The 14686-nt window shown below is 42.7% G+C and overlaps 1 protein-coding gene across 1 annotated transcript in view; it reads left to right on the top strand.

The window, feature by feature from the left end:
- Nucleotide 1: 1 nt before the first annotated feature.
- LOC102861336 (alpha-N-acetylgalactosaminide alpha-2,6-sialyltransferase 3-like) overlaps nucleotides 2-14686 on the top strand; it is a 953952-nt gene continuing 939267 nt past the window's right edge. The window contains exon 1 of the mRNA XM_006888598.1: nucleotides 2-167. Within this exon, the coding sequence (XP_006888660.1) occupies nucleotides 150-167 (18 nt within the window). The 5' untranslated portion in view covers nucleotides 2-149. The remainder of the gene's footprint in view (nucleotides 168-14686) is intronic.

The following is a 14686-nucleotide window of genomic DNA, read 5'->3' as shown; positions in this document are numbered from 1 at the left end:
CGCACGGCTCGCACCGCTGTCCCTTATTTGGATCTGCGGGAATGTGGGCTGGAGCGGTCCAGCCGCGGTACCAGCCTCCTGCGTGCTGCCGGGACTGCCCCTGACCCAGGCGCGCCCGCTGCTCGTGGCGGGAGGGCCGGCGGAGCGCCATGGCCTGCAGCCTGAAGGTAACAACCGGGATCTGTGGCTCGGACGCGTGGTTGGAGAGCCCCTGGCTCCTGAGAGGCACGGAGTCAGGCGCGGTCCACCGCATCCTCATCTCAGTTGTCTTTTGCTGGCAGTGATTTTCTTTTTGTTCCTTTGGCAAATGCATATGGAGGGAGATTCTGAAACATGCAGCTGGCACGGCTCCTCTTCTCACCATTCCTGCCTGCTCGCGCCTGCATTGAAGGAGCTGCACACTGTTGGCTCCTGAAGCGAGCAGGGCTGCGAGCCGAATAATGGGGATGGCGGGGAGGGAGGGGTGCTCCGGCGGGTCGCGCAGGTCCTGCGTCTCCTGGGAGCCAGGATCCTTTCTGGGGGCCACAGGGAGAGGAGAAGCTGAGCATGGGGTGTTGGTGGTGAAGGTACAGCGTTTGGAGTGGGGAGCGGGGGAGTGTAGGGGAATGCACTGAGTGTTTGATGTGTGAAGCCAGAAACTTCTGAGTTTACAGGTAGTCTCTTATGAACGAGACTGCAGAGATCTACTCGCTTTGTGTGCCTTTAGCTGCGCTCTGGAAAAGTTCACAAGAGAATGGATGCATTTATTAATAGAGAATTTTGGACCTCGTGTGCTAACAAATTTGAAGAATACACACAGTGACTTTGCTCCCTCTTACAGACTACTTTACCAACTGTTTTTCTAAGTTTTCTTTCTGTTCTTAGCCTTGACTGAGCATCTTTTTGACCTGTCTTTGTGGCCTCAGGTGGGAGGGCTTGATGTGATGACCTCCCTTGAGAGAAGAACTTTCAGCCCCAAAGGGAGACTGTTTGTTTGTTTTGTTTTACACTGTTGTTTCTACACGTGTCTAACCTGATTGCATGGTCCAAAACCATGTACAGCATGTAGATTTCCTGGGCCTACAATGGTAATGGGGGTAGATGTGTGGGAATCAGTGAGACTGGCTCAGGACAGGGCAGGCTTCAAAGCTGCTGTACATAGGGTCTCAGGCGACTGGACGGCACATGACGACGACAACAACAACAACAACAACACTGGAGATTGCAAAGGTTTGTTTCAAATCTGGGAGGTAGGATGGGGGTTGTATATTTCAAGAGGAAAACATCAGATTTTTTTTTTTTGTCTTCTTATGAAATGGCACTTGTTCCTCTTTAGGAGCACCCGTTGTGAGGGTGACAAACTTGTTTCATTCACGGTTGTATATAAGGTGCCCATGAGTTTGATCTGACTCAGGACCCCTAGCAAGTACAATAACACCACCACAACAGAATGTTCTGAAGCCACCTAGTGTGTGCCTATAAGAGTCAGAATCGACTGAATGGCATTGAGATTTTTGTTGTTGTTGTTTTGTTTGTCTATTTGTTTGTTAGTCCTGTACTAGTGATGCGAATCATCTTCCGACATGACTTAATATTAAATGGTCCAAACAAGAGGCTAATCTAATTTGGTTGTTTCCTTTTCACTGAATATAGATATTTCCTGGGACTTTCCTGAACTTCCTCTGTTTGGTTCCAGAACATTTTCTGGGATATAAATGGTCGCAGAATCAAGAAGAAATAATACACTGATATTGTAATATCTGGTTTTTACTGGGAGATTTTCAACATAGAGGCCGACTTACATGAAGCAACTTTATTGCTGTGTTATGAACTAGAAGGGAAGTTGTAGAATGTGACACTGAGTGTGTTGGGCTATTAACTGAAAGGTCAGAGGTTCAAGTCTCTCAGCTGTTTCATGGAAATGAGATGGACAGTTTCTTCTTGTAAAGACATACAGCCTTACAAACCTCATGGGAGATCACTGGGAAGGTGAAGAGTCTCCATGGCAATGGGCTTGCTTTGATTTTATCTTCTTTTTAGGCTCTGTTGGCCTAACCCTTAGGAAGTTGTGTTGCCACCCAAAGATCATGATCTTTTCTAGGTTTGAATCCACTAGCAGACTCTGAGGGAGAAAAATGGGCAGTCTCTTCTAGTGTGATTTATAGTCTCAGAAATTAGATGATCAGCTATGAGATTCTGAGAGTTTGGTTTCTTCCCTGCCTCATCACACATGTGTTCCAGATGTCTTTAATGTAAATCCCAAGTTACACGTGAACGTGCTCCAACCGTTTTCTCCCAATACCTCACATAGCTACCCTTAGCCATTGGCATATATCTGAATCACCCTTTTCTTTTCTCCACTACCTGATCTGGGATGTGGACAGGTAGCCTGAGAAGAGCAGCACACCTGTGCACTCAGTGACCTCCTTTACCTGAATGCCGTCTGCCAGTTACTAGCTATGTAATTGGACAAGTTACTTAAGTTTCTTTTGTTGCTGTTTGTTGTTATGTGCTATTGAGTCGCTTGTGACTCATAGTGACCCTATGTACAAGAGCCCTAAATGCCGTTCTATCCTGTGCCAACCTCGCCATCTCAGACACACTCATTCCCACCACTCCACTCACAGAATTGATCCATCTCATAGAGGTTCTTCCTCTCCTGCGCCGTCTCTCCACTCTCCCAAACATGATGTCCCCCTCCAAGGACCAGACTCTCCTTGCAGCATGCCCAAAGTATGTCAGACGAAGCTTCAGAATCCTTGACTCCAGGGAACATTCCGGCTTTACCCTCTCCAGGACAAACCTGTTTGTTCTCCTAGCAGCCATGGTAACACTCTTCTCCAACACCATAGCTCAAAGGCATCAATTCTCTTTCTATCATCCCTATTCACTGTCCAACTCTCTGATGCATAGCACATAATTGCAAAGACTATAGCCTGGATCAGGGGCACCTTATTCTCCAACCTGATGTCATTGCTCTTCAGTACTCTTGAGAGGTCTCTCACAGCTGACTTTCCCAATGCCATTCTTCTCCTGATTTCCTGGCTGCTGTTACCAAGAGTGTTGACTGTGGAACCAAGTGAACTATAGCTGTTAACTATCTCAATCTCTTCACCATCCATACTGATGCTGCCAATTGGCCCAGTGGTGAGAATCTTCGTTTTCTTGATGTTGAGCTTCAATCCATATTGAAGACTGTAGTCCTTGACCTTCTGCAGCAAGTGCTTCAAGTCCTCCTCAGTTTCAGCAAGCAGGGTTGTGTCATCTGCATAACACAGGTTCTTTATGATTCTTCCACCAATCCTGATGCCACATTCCTCCTCGTACAGCCCAGCGTCTCGGATGATCTGTTCTGCATACAGATTGAAAAGGTATGGAGACAGAATACATCCCTGATGGACCCCTTTCTTGATTTTGAACCATCCAGTGTCTCCCTGTTTTGTTCTGATGACTGCCTCTTGGTCCAAGTATAGGTTTTGCATTAGCACAATCAAATGTTCTGGGATTCCCATTCCTCTCAGAGTCAGCCATAGCTTCTTGTGATCCACACAATCAAAAGCATTTGCATAGTCGATGAAGCACAGATAAACATTCTTCTGGTATTCTCTGCTTTCTGCCAAGATCCATCTAACATTAGCTATAATATCCCTAGTACCACGACCTCTTCCAAATCCAGCCCAAAGTAATAACATCTACTCCACAGGGTTGTTGACGGAATTATGTAAGATTGTTGTTGTCATTGTGTGCCATCGAGTTGGAACCAACGCATAGCTGACCTTCCGGTGGGTTTTCAGAGGCAGTAAATCCTCTGGGAGGGGATTGCCCATTCTGAGGAATGGCTGGTGGATTCAAATCTCACACCTTTGGGATAGTAACACAGTTTCTTTCCAAGATAGGTTTGTAAAAGTCTAACACTAGTTGGGTTTAATTTCCTTGTGTGATCTATAACGATAACAGTAAAAACTTCCATTTGATGATTCCTTACTAATTTCTCAGTTTTTCCTCTATTCCTTATAATTATTCTGAACTAAAACTCGAAGTTGTCATTGTTTCAGACTCCCTAAGACCAGCTAAGAGTCCTAGCCTGCTCAAATTGAGAGATTTGCTCAAGGTCACAGAGTTAAGGAGGGATTCAGAACTAAGTCTCTCAAACTTTCTTATACTTTAAAGCTGCTCCCTGCACTTTCTCAAGTGATTACTTCCTAAGATAGCTTACTATCACTCAGAGTCCTTACCACCTTGGAGAACTAGGATGCCTTTTCACAGAGATGCTTTGAATCCTCGTAGACCCTTTCCTCCGTGGTCTGTGAGAAGCCAGCTGTGGTGAAGTGTAGCATGGAGAGCACAGGATTCTGAGTTCAGCTGGCCTCTTGTATGTGATCTTGGACAGTCAATGAAGGTTAGAACCTCAGATTTTTAGAATATGGATAACTATAATAATTCATTCCTAGAGGTGTTGTTCTTATGTGTGGCTGAGTGGACTACCAGTGGGGGTGAAACTATGGGCTCCCCCCCAATAATTTGTACACTCTTGACTTGTTGACTTTAGCAGGATACCTTTAACTCCAGTCTCAAGTGGCTTACAGAATGATTATGGAGAAAAGTAAGTGAAGGTTGTGTGAAGAATGAAATGATTCAAGTCTATAGAATTTATCGTTTTAGTTTGTTTTTTGGTAGAAAGAATTTTTGAGGCAGAGTCAGCTTTATTCTGTAGGTGAGTGCTTTCTCTTTACACAACTTATTTTTGGTTCTTCTTATGTTGTATTTATTTATTTTTAAAAATTTTTCTACTAGTTTATTTACGCAGTTAGCTACATAGTTTTCAAGAACAAATTCTTTCAATTTGCCTCACACCCCACCCATCAAATTGTACAACTCCATGATTAATATCCCCCAACAGACTTTTGAGGTACACTTTATTCTATTTTGTGTGTGCGTGTGTGTGTGTGTGTGAGAACTAAGGTTAAGAAGTGCTGGGTAAAATGCTGAGAATACTATTGCCTGGATGTTGTTACTTGCCTTTGAGTTGACTACAAATGCATTGCAGTTCTATCTAACTGATCTGAACACCGCCCTATCCTTTGGCATCTTCGTTATTTCTGACCCACTTATCCACTGTTAGTCATTGTGTCAGTGTACATCCCTGAAGGTCTTGTTCTCTTTTGCTGGCTCTCCACCTTTCCAAGCACAATGCCCTTTTCCATGTCTGATGTCTTATACCAAGGACTGACCCCACCTAATAATATGCCCTAAGTATGTGAGATGAAGCTTCACCATCCTTACCTCAAAAGAGAAACCTGGTTGAACTTTCTCTAAGAGATATTTGTTAGTTCTTTTGACAATCCATGGGATAGTCAGTGCTTTTCTCCGACACTCAACTCAAAGGCATCAATTCTTCTTCTGTCATCCTTATTGTCCAACTTTCAGATGCATAGCAAGTGATCGAGAAGACTGTGGTTTGGATTACTTGCACCTTAGTCATTAAACTGACATCTGTGCTCTGTGCTCTTTACCACCTGGAATATCTCCTTGACAGAAGAGCTTCACAATGCAATACATTTTTTTTTCTTGACTGTGGTACCTGCTAGTCAAACTCTTCGACTAGCAAGTTGGAGAAACCCATGTCATAGTAGCTCATGAAGTCTTTTGGGGCATGTGGAACTATCACAAGACATTGTGCACGGGTAAAAGATATTCAACTGATGGCTGGTTTTCATAATTCAGAATTTCCCAAACTATTGCTATCTGGGGATTACAATGTATAGTGTCTCCATAGGAGATAGGGAAGTCTGGTGGTGTAGAGTAAGGAGATGCACTGCCAACCCAAAGGTATATGGTTTGAATCCACCAGCTGCTCTGCAGGAGAAAGCTGAGAAATTGTAAATCTTTCATGTGATTTATAACTTCTGAAAAGCCACTGGAGGGTCAGCTCTGAGTGGGTTCTGACTGTAGTACATATAACAACAACAACAAAGGGCAGGTTAGAAGTGCCCCATGGGGTTTCCAATCTTTGTGGAAGCAGACTCCCCATCTTTTCCCCGCAGAGTGGCTGGTGGTGTTGAATCCCCCTATTGTATGATTAGTAACTGAGTGCTTAGTCACTGAGCCATCAGGGCTTTGTAAGTAGAAGGTCATGATTACTACCTTAGTAATCATTTTATTGTGGGATACATACTTCACATTGCATGGGCTTCAAAGCCAAGAAATATGTAGGTTTTAATTCTGGCTCACCAATTTACTAATTGTATAACCACGAATAAGTTTCTGGGCTTTGCTGCCTCTTTTTCCAAAATGGATCTGATCATACATTCTTCAGTGGGTTATTCTAGGAATGCGATGAGAATGTCTGTGTTTGTCAGGATAGGTTCATTATATTGCAGTGAAAACAACCTCAAATCTCAGGAAGTTCACTTCTCACTATGCTTCTGGCCAGGCATCTCTCCTGGTTAGCTCTGGCAGTGTGACTAATAAAGCCAAGAGCCAGTCTCTTCCTTTTAGTGGCTTTGCAATGTCCTGAGGCCTCTGAGTTCACCTCTAGATTCTCTGTGTCCATCTGCCCAAGTAAAGTGAGAAAGCGTAGAAGAGCTCCTGGGATATATTAAAGGCCTTTGAAACCTGATAGACAAGGGAAAGATACCTGCTTTACTGTTCAGTTATTTGACTCCTTTTACTGAGAAACTTAAAATTCAAGTTACTCAGTTGTCACCTTTTGTAAATGATATATACTTTCAAGTTTTATGTAATAAAGCCTGTTCAGATATTCATTTACAATGTTTATCTCTGTTTGGTAGGTGGTTTTTTTGGAGCAGAGTCCTGTACACTTTAATATTTAACAACTCTTTGGTGAAATGGATTATGTTTTCCTTGAAGCCGGCACTCATGTGGACATGGAGTGGACAGGTGGACTCAGGCATTTGTAAATCATTTCTGCCTTGGAAAAGATTATGGTTTTCCAGGTTGATGAGGCTTAGAAACATCAACCAGCTGGACAATAATACAGGAGACACATGACTAAGCTGCGATGATCTTTTCTTTGCGTCAGGTGCTTCTCATGTACTACTTAACCTGATTGATAGCAAGTTGATTGCTGTCAAGCGATGGCACTTAGTGCCTTCTTGTTTATTCTTTTGTTTCCCTGCTACGCTTCTGATCTTTTATGACATCGCATCAGTTCTATATTCAGGAAACTCTCTTAAATTTGCCCATTAGTCTCCATCTTACTTCCTCTACTTGATTGAGAATCTCCTATTTGCTCTGCATTATGAAATAGTCTCCTCCTCTTTCAGCTCTTCATAATGTTGCCCATCTCCCACATCACTTCAAGAATTACAGGGCTATCCAGCAATTCCTCTACTGGGAATATACCCTAAAGAAACCAAGCAGATATATGCACACCCATGTTTATAGCGGCTTTGTTCACAATAGCAAGGAGTTGGAAACAACTCATCAACAAACGAATGGATAGAGAAGCTCTGGTATATTTACACAATGGAATACTATGCTGCATTGAAAAGCAAGGAACTCATGCAATATTATTCAAAATGGGTGACTCTGGACGACATTATGCTGAGTGAAATATCTCCATCACAAAAGGACAAATACTGCATAGTGCCACTGTTGTAGAATGGGACGGACATCAGGGTTGGGATTAGACTGAGAAAAATTGGATAAATTATGTATACTGCATTGAAACAGATGAGACAGAGAACAGTTTAAAAGCAATATATGATAGGGTATTATGGTTATGACAAGAGTCCAGAATGAAGGTTGCATAGTGGAGTGTATTCGGGGTGCGGGTGGGGGGAATTATATACCAATGAAGGAATTTTTCTTTTACTTTTCAAAGAGAAGCGCGAACTGGAGAGGGGGATGGACAGGGAGGAAAATGCAACAATGAATGGATGGAAATCCAAAATCTCTGTAAATGTTCATTAAAATTAATAAAATAAAATAAAAAAGAATTACAATGCTAAAATGCAGCACTGTTCATGTCATTCTCGGGCTTAAAGGCCTCTGTTGGCGTCTGACTTTTGTGGGACAAATCTATTTTCTTAGTTTAACATTCACATTCCTTCAGAATCTGGGCCCTGGCCACATATCTGACCTGGCCGCTTACCACCCTCACCTGTGGTCCAGACATTTAGTTAACTGTTGCACATGTTTCAAAAAGTCTCACTTTCTTGTATTGTTCTGAGAGAGAGTTCTTCATCAGACCTTTACTAGTAGTGAAATAGCTAAGGCTCAGTTTCCGTATCTGTGAAATGGGAGTAAAAATAGTGTCTACTTCACTTCCTAAAGTTATATTGAATGAGTGAGCTAATGCCTCTGATGTGCTTACAACAACAAAAAAAATCACATATAATTCACTGCATGGTTTAAAATTGAGAAGGGAGTGCATCAGAGCTGTATTCTCTCTCCATACCTGTTCAATATATATGCTGAGCAAATTATCCTAGAGGCTGGATGCTGTGAAGAGGAATGTGGCATCATGATTGGAGGGAGACTCATCAATACCTGTGTTATGCAGATGACACAACCTTGCTTGCTGAAAGTGAGGCGGACTTGAAGCATTTGTTGCAGAAATCAAGGAATGCAGCCTTCAGTATGGATTGCATCTTAACGTCAAAAAAAGATTCTTACCACTGTACCAATAGTGAGTTTCTTGATGGCTGGAGAGGAGATTGAAACCATCAACAGCTTCATCTTATTTGGATTCATAGTTAACACCCTTGGTACCAGCAGTCAGGAAATAGACTCATTACACTGGGAAAATCTGCAGCTGAGGACCTCTCAAATTAGTGAGGAGTAATGATGTCAGTTTAAGGACTAAGGTGCATTTGATTCAGGCCATTGCCTTTACTTGTTATGCATCTGAGATCTGGACAATGAATTAGGATGACAGAAAAAGAATTGACGCCTTTGAGCTGTGGTGTTGGAGAAGGGTACTGAACATCCTATGAACAACCAAGAGAACAAATGGATATGTCTTAGAGAGGGTGCAGCCAGAGTGCCCTATGGAGGCAAGAATGATGAGGCTTCACCTCACATACTTTGGACATGTTGCTAGGAGGGTCTGTTCCTGGGAGAAGGACATGATGTTAGGAAGGGTGGAGTGCCGGTCAAGGAAAGGAAGACCCTCAACCACGTGTATTGGCATGGTGACTGCTACTGTGGGCTCTTGTGTGTCAGGAAGCGTGAGGATGATGCAGGATAGAACAGGGTTCAGGTCTGTTGCTCATAGGGTTGCTATGAATCATACTTGACTTGACGGCACCTAACAACAACATTTTGTACACATCTGTTAAGTGCTGAAATTCCCTTCAATAGATCTCTTCCTCCACCAACAAGCATCCTGTTTATCTTTCAGCTTCAGTTCAGTGTTAATCTGCCGGCAAGCCTCCCTCGTCTTTAGCATCCATGGTCTTAGTTCTTCGCTCTAGCAGCAAATATCAATCTGTACCATCAATTCATTAGCTGCTTAAATGGTTAACTTTATTGTTTTGACAATTTGAACTTATAAAGGCCAGGGAGCCATTGACAGGTCAGATGCTTATTGATCTCTTTTCTCCAAATAAGTGTACAGATTCATTGGAAGTTAAATGATTCAATTAAAAGTATTTAAAAGTATTCAAGGCGTGTGCCTCCACTTCTTTCTCAGTTTTATCGCCCCTCATATAGAATCTGGCATCATTTTGAAATCTGAGGGAAAAGTAAAAAAAATCCGGGCCAGGAAAGAAGAAAGATGTGAAGTAGAGGAGTAGCTTATCTTTTATCCTGACAGTTTCCGTTCTGCTGATTAATGGAAACAGATGAAAAAGCAAAACTAGCAAAATAAAACCTAACCATAACCCACAACCACTCAGTGGTGTAGTTTTCAGTCTATGTGGTCTTAACACATTTGAAATCTGGATTCCCTGAGACTTGAAAAGTCGTGTAGACTTCACACCATACACACTACTAAGCCCAATCTCTAAAATGATCACAGCAGTGGATATAGCAAGGCAGTTTGTGTACTTAAATCTGCTGTGACATTTCTGACTGCTGCCTGGGAGATGCTGACGTCTCAGCAACTGTCTGTGCTAATTTTCAGCCTTATGGTCACTGAGCATGGTTTTCTATGGACAGTAGTCCACTTTCAGGCATGGGTGGCTGATGTAAAAGCAGCACTCTGTAGAGCAAATGACAACTGAAACCTTAATAGTTGCCACTTACTGAAGACCTGGCGTGAATGTCCTGTGTCCTCCTCTAAGTGCTTTGCATCCTTCATCTCAAGTAAACTTTTTTTACCAATAAAATTATAATGTTCAGAAAAACTGAGTACTTTGTCCCAGATCTTGTGTCTTATAGGTGATGAGGGTTAGATTCACCCTAGTTTTGACGGGTCCTGTCGTATGTGTTTTTACTTTCCATGGCAATTAAGCAAGCAGATGTTTGGAGGGACTCTGGGTTTATTTCACCATCTTCTACTCCCAGTTCTCAGTCTAGACAACTTCCACCACCCTCCTGGTTGACCAATTTTAGCTGTGTTGGTTTTATTTGTTCCTTCCTCATCAGGATGAGATCCTTTGAGTCACAGGAAATGCTAGTGAACTAGAGGGCCTGCAAATGGCCTAGGAGATAAGAAGTTTCTAATTTTGCCTTTGCAACTAATAACCCTTTGATCTCAGGCAAGAGCAGCCTGTTCCACAAATGCGCCCCCCCCCCTTTGCCCCGGAGTTTTTGTCTTCTGTCTGCATGCAGTAGGGGTGGAAAGAAGGAGGGAGATGGTACAGAGTTGCATTTATGCTGTAAGGGACCCTCCAAGGCTCTAGGAGGAGGCACTAGCAAGTTTGTATTTGTAATTTAATGTCAGTCTCTCAATGTGACCCACTAAATGGATAAGCTTCAGGCTCCTCAGCCAGGATCTACCCCTGAAGTCGTGTTGGAGACCAGGGAGATGGTGCTTATGAAAGCACTTTGGAAGCCTGAATGCTCTGCTCTGTACACGAAGGAGGAATGGCAATCATTAGTATTAATAATGACAGCTTGGACTGAGCAAACCTATCTTGGAGACCAGTGGGAGGGTAGGGATTTAGATCTAGTTAGTTGAAGGAGAGGAGTGATATTAATCTTTCCAGTAGATTACTAACGGATATTATGATATCTGCTTTCCAGAAGGCAAATTTCTAGTTATGAGAATTGAAAACGCTCTTAACGCCTGAGGGCTCAGAGTTAAAGGTGCATCTCTTTTGGGGAGGTGTCCCTCTTTCCTAGCTTTAGGATAAAGGTGTAGGAAGGTATTTTTCTAATTGGTGAGCGTAGATCTACACATGCTAGCAGGATCCGCTTACAGAGAGCTGCAGTTAGCTGCTGGTTATTAAAGGGCTCATTATTCAGCTTATGGATTATCCAGTCCCTGTTTGTCTCCTGTAATTCTGGTGTGCACTTTTTATACATTTTACTGCCAATTAGCACCTCCAGCAGAGCAGGGAAGGGAAGAGTTGCTAAACCCCAAATTGGTTAATTCTTTTCCTCGTTAGCAGCTCCATAAAGGTTTGCCAGTGGGAAGGTGGTTATAGGAAAAGGCTCAAATGAGGTGAAGGGATTATCCCAAGCTTTCATTGCTTGCTTTCTTCCTCAGTTCAAAGATCGAGAGGAGGCTCTGGATCAGATTATAAACTGATTTAAAGTCAGTAAATCAGAGACTTTGCCCAGGGCATCAAAAGGTTTTAAAGAAATGCAGCCTTCTGGGAAGGTCACATTCTCTGAGACCCGCTTCCCTGCAGCTTACTTCTCCAGGCCTCTTCTTTATTTCCTGTATGATGTGGAGAGGTGAGGGGTCCGTGACATCACAACATCTGGTAAGTGGTGAAAGTTAACTCCTAAAGAGTTTGCTCAGGAGCCAGGCAAAGAAGGATGCTTGTTTTTCTAGTGTTCGTGTAAGATTTGTGTGCCTCTGTATATGTAGTAAGGAGCTGTGCTGTCAACTCAAAGACAGGTGGTTCAAATCCACCAGCTGCTTCTCAGGAGAAAAATGGCCAATCTCCCATGTAATTTACAGCCTCTATAAACCTGCTATGAGTTGGTTCTGATTTGACAACTCATAACAACAACTCCTCCTCTTCCTCATAGCCATCATCTCAGAACGACATTGACCCTCCATTGGGTTTCCAAGCTGTAAATCTCACAGAAGGAGGTTGTTCACCTGTCAGCGTATATGTACGTTATTGCTGTTGTTGTTATAGACTGCTGACTTGGCACCAACTCATAGCTCACCTTGCGTGGGGTTTCCAGAGGCTGTAAACACACAGGAGGAGTTGCTTATTTTTCTCTCCTGTAGCAGCTGGTGGGTTCTAACTGCCTGCCTTTGGGTTGGTAGTGCAACTCCTTGCCCACAAGACCACAGAGCTCCTTTGTGTATGTATGTTGTTGTTTGGTACCATCAATTTGACTGTGACTTGTAGCAACTCTAAGAACAATGGATATGAGCCTTGCCTTGTCCCGTGCCAGTCTCATCATCTCTGATATATTTGAGCCATTGTTAATGTGCACATTGTTAATTGAAGTTCTTTCTCTCTTTTGCTGACCCTCTAATCCTTCACCTTTCCTAGCACTAAACCTTTTCCCAAGGATTGGCCTCTCCTAGCAACGTGCCCAGAGTATGTGAGACAGTTTCACTATTCTTGCCTCAGAGGAGCACCCTGGTTGCACTTTCTCCAGGATATCTGTATGGTAAATATAAATCTATGAATAAACATACCGCATTTATTTGATGACACATTCATATTTACCCAGGTTTGAAAACTCTTTACATAAAATCCTTTCTGGAAAAGATGTCCAGTGGCAAAGGTTGTTTTGTTTACTAGTGAGTTTCTTAGCTGACCATTTGCCAGTCATAAAATAAAAGACTTTCCTCACATAGGTGTGGAGATGGCATCTTGCTATGAGAGGCTTAGAGGAAGTAAATGATGGATGTCTGAACTGTGAATGAGTTATGATCTGGGATTAAAATGTGCACCTGGAGCTCATTTTAGATTTTAAGAATAACAGAGAACAGTTGAATATTGTGGGATGATTCTTCTCCTCAGGGCAAGTGAAGGCCACTTCTGCAACCACTCTTAGTATCCTTTTTGGTATGTGCTTGGCTGGACTTGGCAATGGACTGCAAAGAGTGAGAAAAGCCTTTGTGAAATGGAAGGAATTTTTTTATTAAAGAATTTGGCCTTTGGCCTTATTTATATCAATAAAACTTTAGTGGGGTTTGTTCATTTGCCAGAAAGACCCAAACTCCCTTAATATACTTCTGGAGTTTAAATTATATGACAAGACCCCTTTCCTCTGGTTTGATTTCGTTGTTGCATGGTATTGAGTAAGAAATGACTGATAGCTGACTCTACTGAATTATTAGAGGTTGTAAATCACACAGGAGAAGATTGCTCATCTTTCTCCCACACAGCAGCTGGTGATTTCAAACCAGCCACCTTTTGATTGGTAGCACAGCTCTCTTGGTTCCAGAGTCCACAGGCAGTTGCACTGCCAACCCAACGGTGGCACCTCTCTGGTGGTTCAAATCTACCTGTTGCTCCTTGGGAGAAAGATGAGCAACCTCATTTAGTTTACAGCCCCAGAAAACCTACTGGAAGGGTCAGTTATAAGTCAGTTCTGACTCAGTGGTATAAGCTCCCTCACTCCCGTACATTATCTAGATGGTGCAAATGGTTAATACACAAATGGTTATCCAAAACAATAGAAGTTCTTGTCCATCCAAAGGTGACTTAGAAGAAAACTCTGATGACCTGTACTTGAAAAACCACTGAAAAACCTGTGGAGCATAATTCTAGTCTGTCTTCTGTAAGATCACCACAAGTGAGAATCAACTTGATAGCAACTGATTTAATGAAGTCCCAGTAAAAGGTCTGGGCATTGAAGTTCCTGATTGATCATAGATATTGATGCATGAAGAAAAGTAGCACATATTCTTTTGGAAAATGGAAGCTCTGTGTTGGAAACCCTCCCAGACCTTATCATATGTGTCTCTTCACCATTGGACCAACTGACAGCATCATTGATATACAGTAAAGAGATTGGGATTATTAACAACTTCAGTTTGATTGGATCCACAAACAACCCTCTTGGTACCAGCATCTAGAAAAATCAAAAGACAAAATTACATTGGGAAAATCTGCTGTCTGGGACCTTGCTAGAGTACTGAAGAACAATGATATCATTCTGGAGACTAAGGTGTACCTAATCCTGGCCACGTTCTTAGCAATTACTGGCTATGCATCATCAGGAACTTGGACAATGACTAGTTATGCTAGAAGGAGAATTGATGCCTTTGAGCTGTGGTGCTGGAGAAGAGTAGTGAATATACCATGGACTACTAGGAGATCAAACAGGTTCGTCCTGGAGAGGGTGAAAACTAGGCTGCAGCTTGGAAGCGAGAATTCTGAAATTCCATCTGACATATTTTGGGCATGTTGCAAGGAAGGACAAGTCCTTGAAGAGGGACATAATGCTTGGGAGGGTGGAGGAACAGTGTAGGAAGGGAAGACCCTGGATGAGATAGAATGACTGACTGGGTAACGTGGGCGGTTTTGTTGGGTCCAATGAGGTTGATTCACGATAGATCTGGACTCAGAGTTATTGTACGTAAGGTCACTACTGAGCCGCAAACAACTTGACAGTTGTTGTTGTTATGTGCCGTCGAGTCGTTTGCGACTCATAG

The sequence above is a fragment of the Elephantulus edwardii genome, unplaced genomic scaffold (genome assembly GCF_000299155.1).
Source record: "Elephantulus edwardii isolate Elephantulus edwardi_28Jun2011 unplaced genomic scaffold, EleEdw1.0 scaffold00069, whole genome shotgun sequence".
NCBI lineage: Eukaryota > Metazoa > Chordata > Mammalia > Macroscelidea > Macroscelididae > Elephantulus > Elephantulus edwardii.
This window is presented reverse-complemented; position numbering and strand designations above follow the sequence as displayed.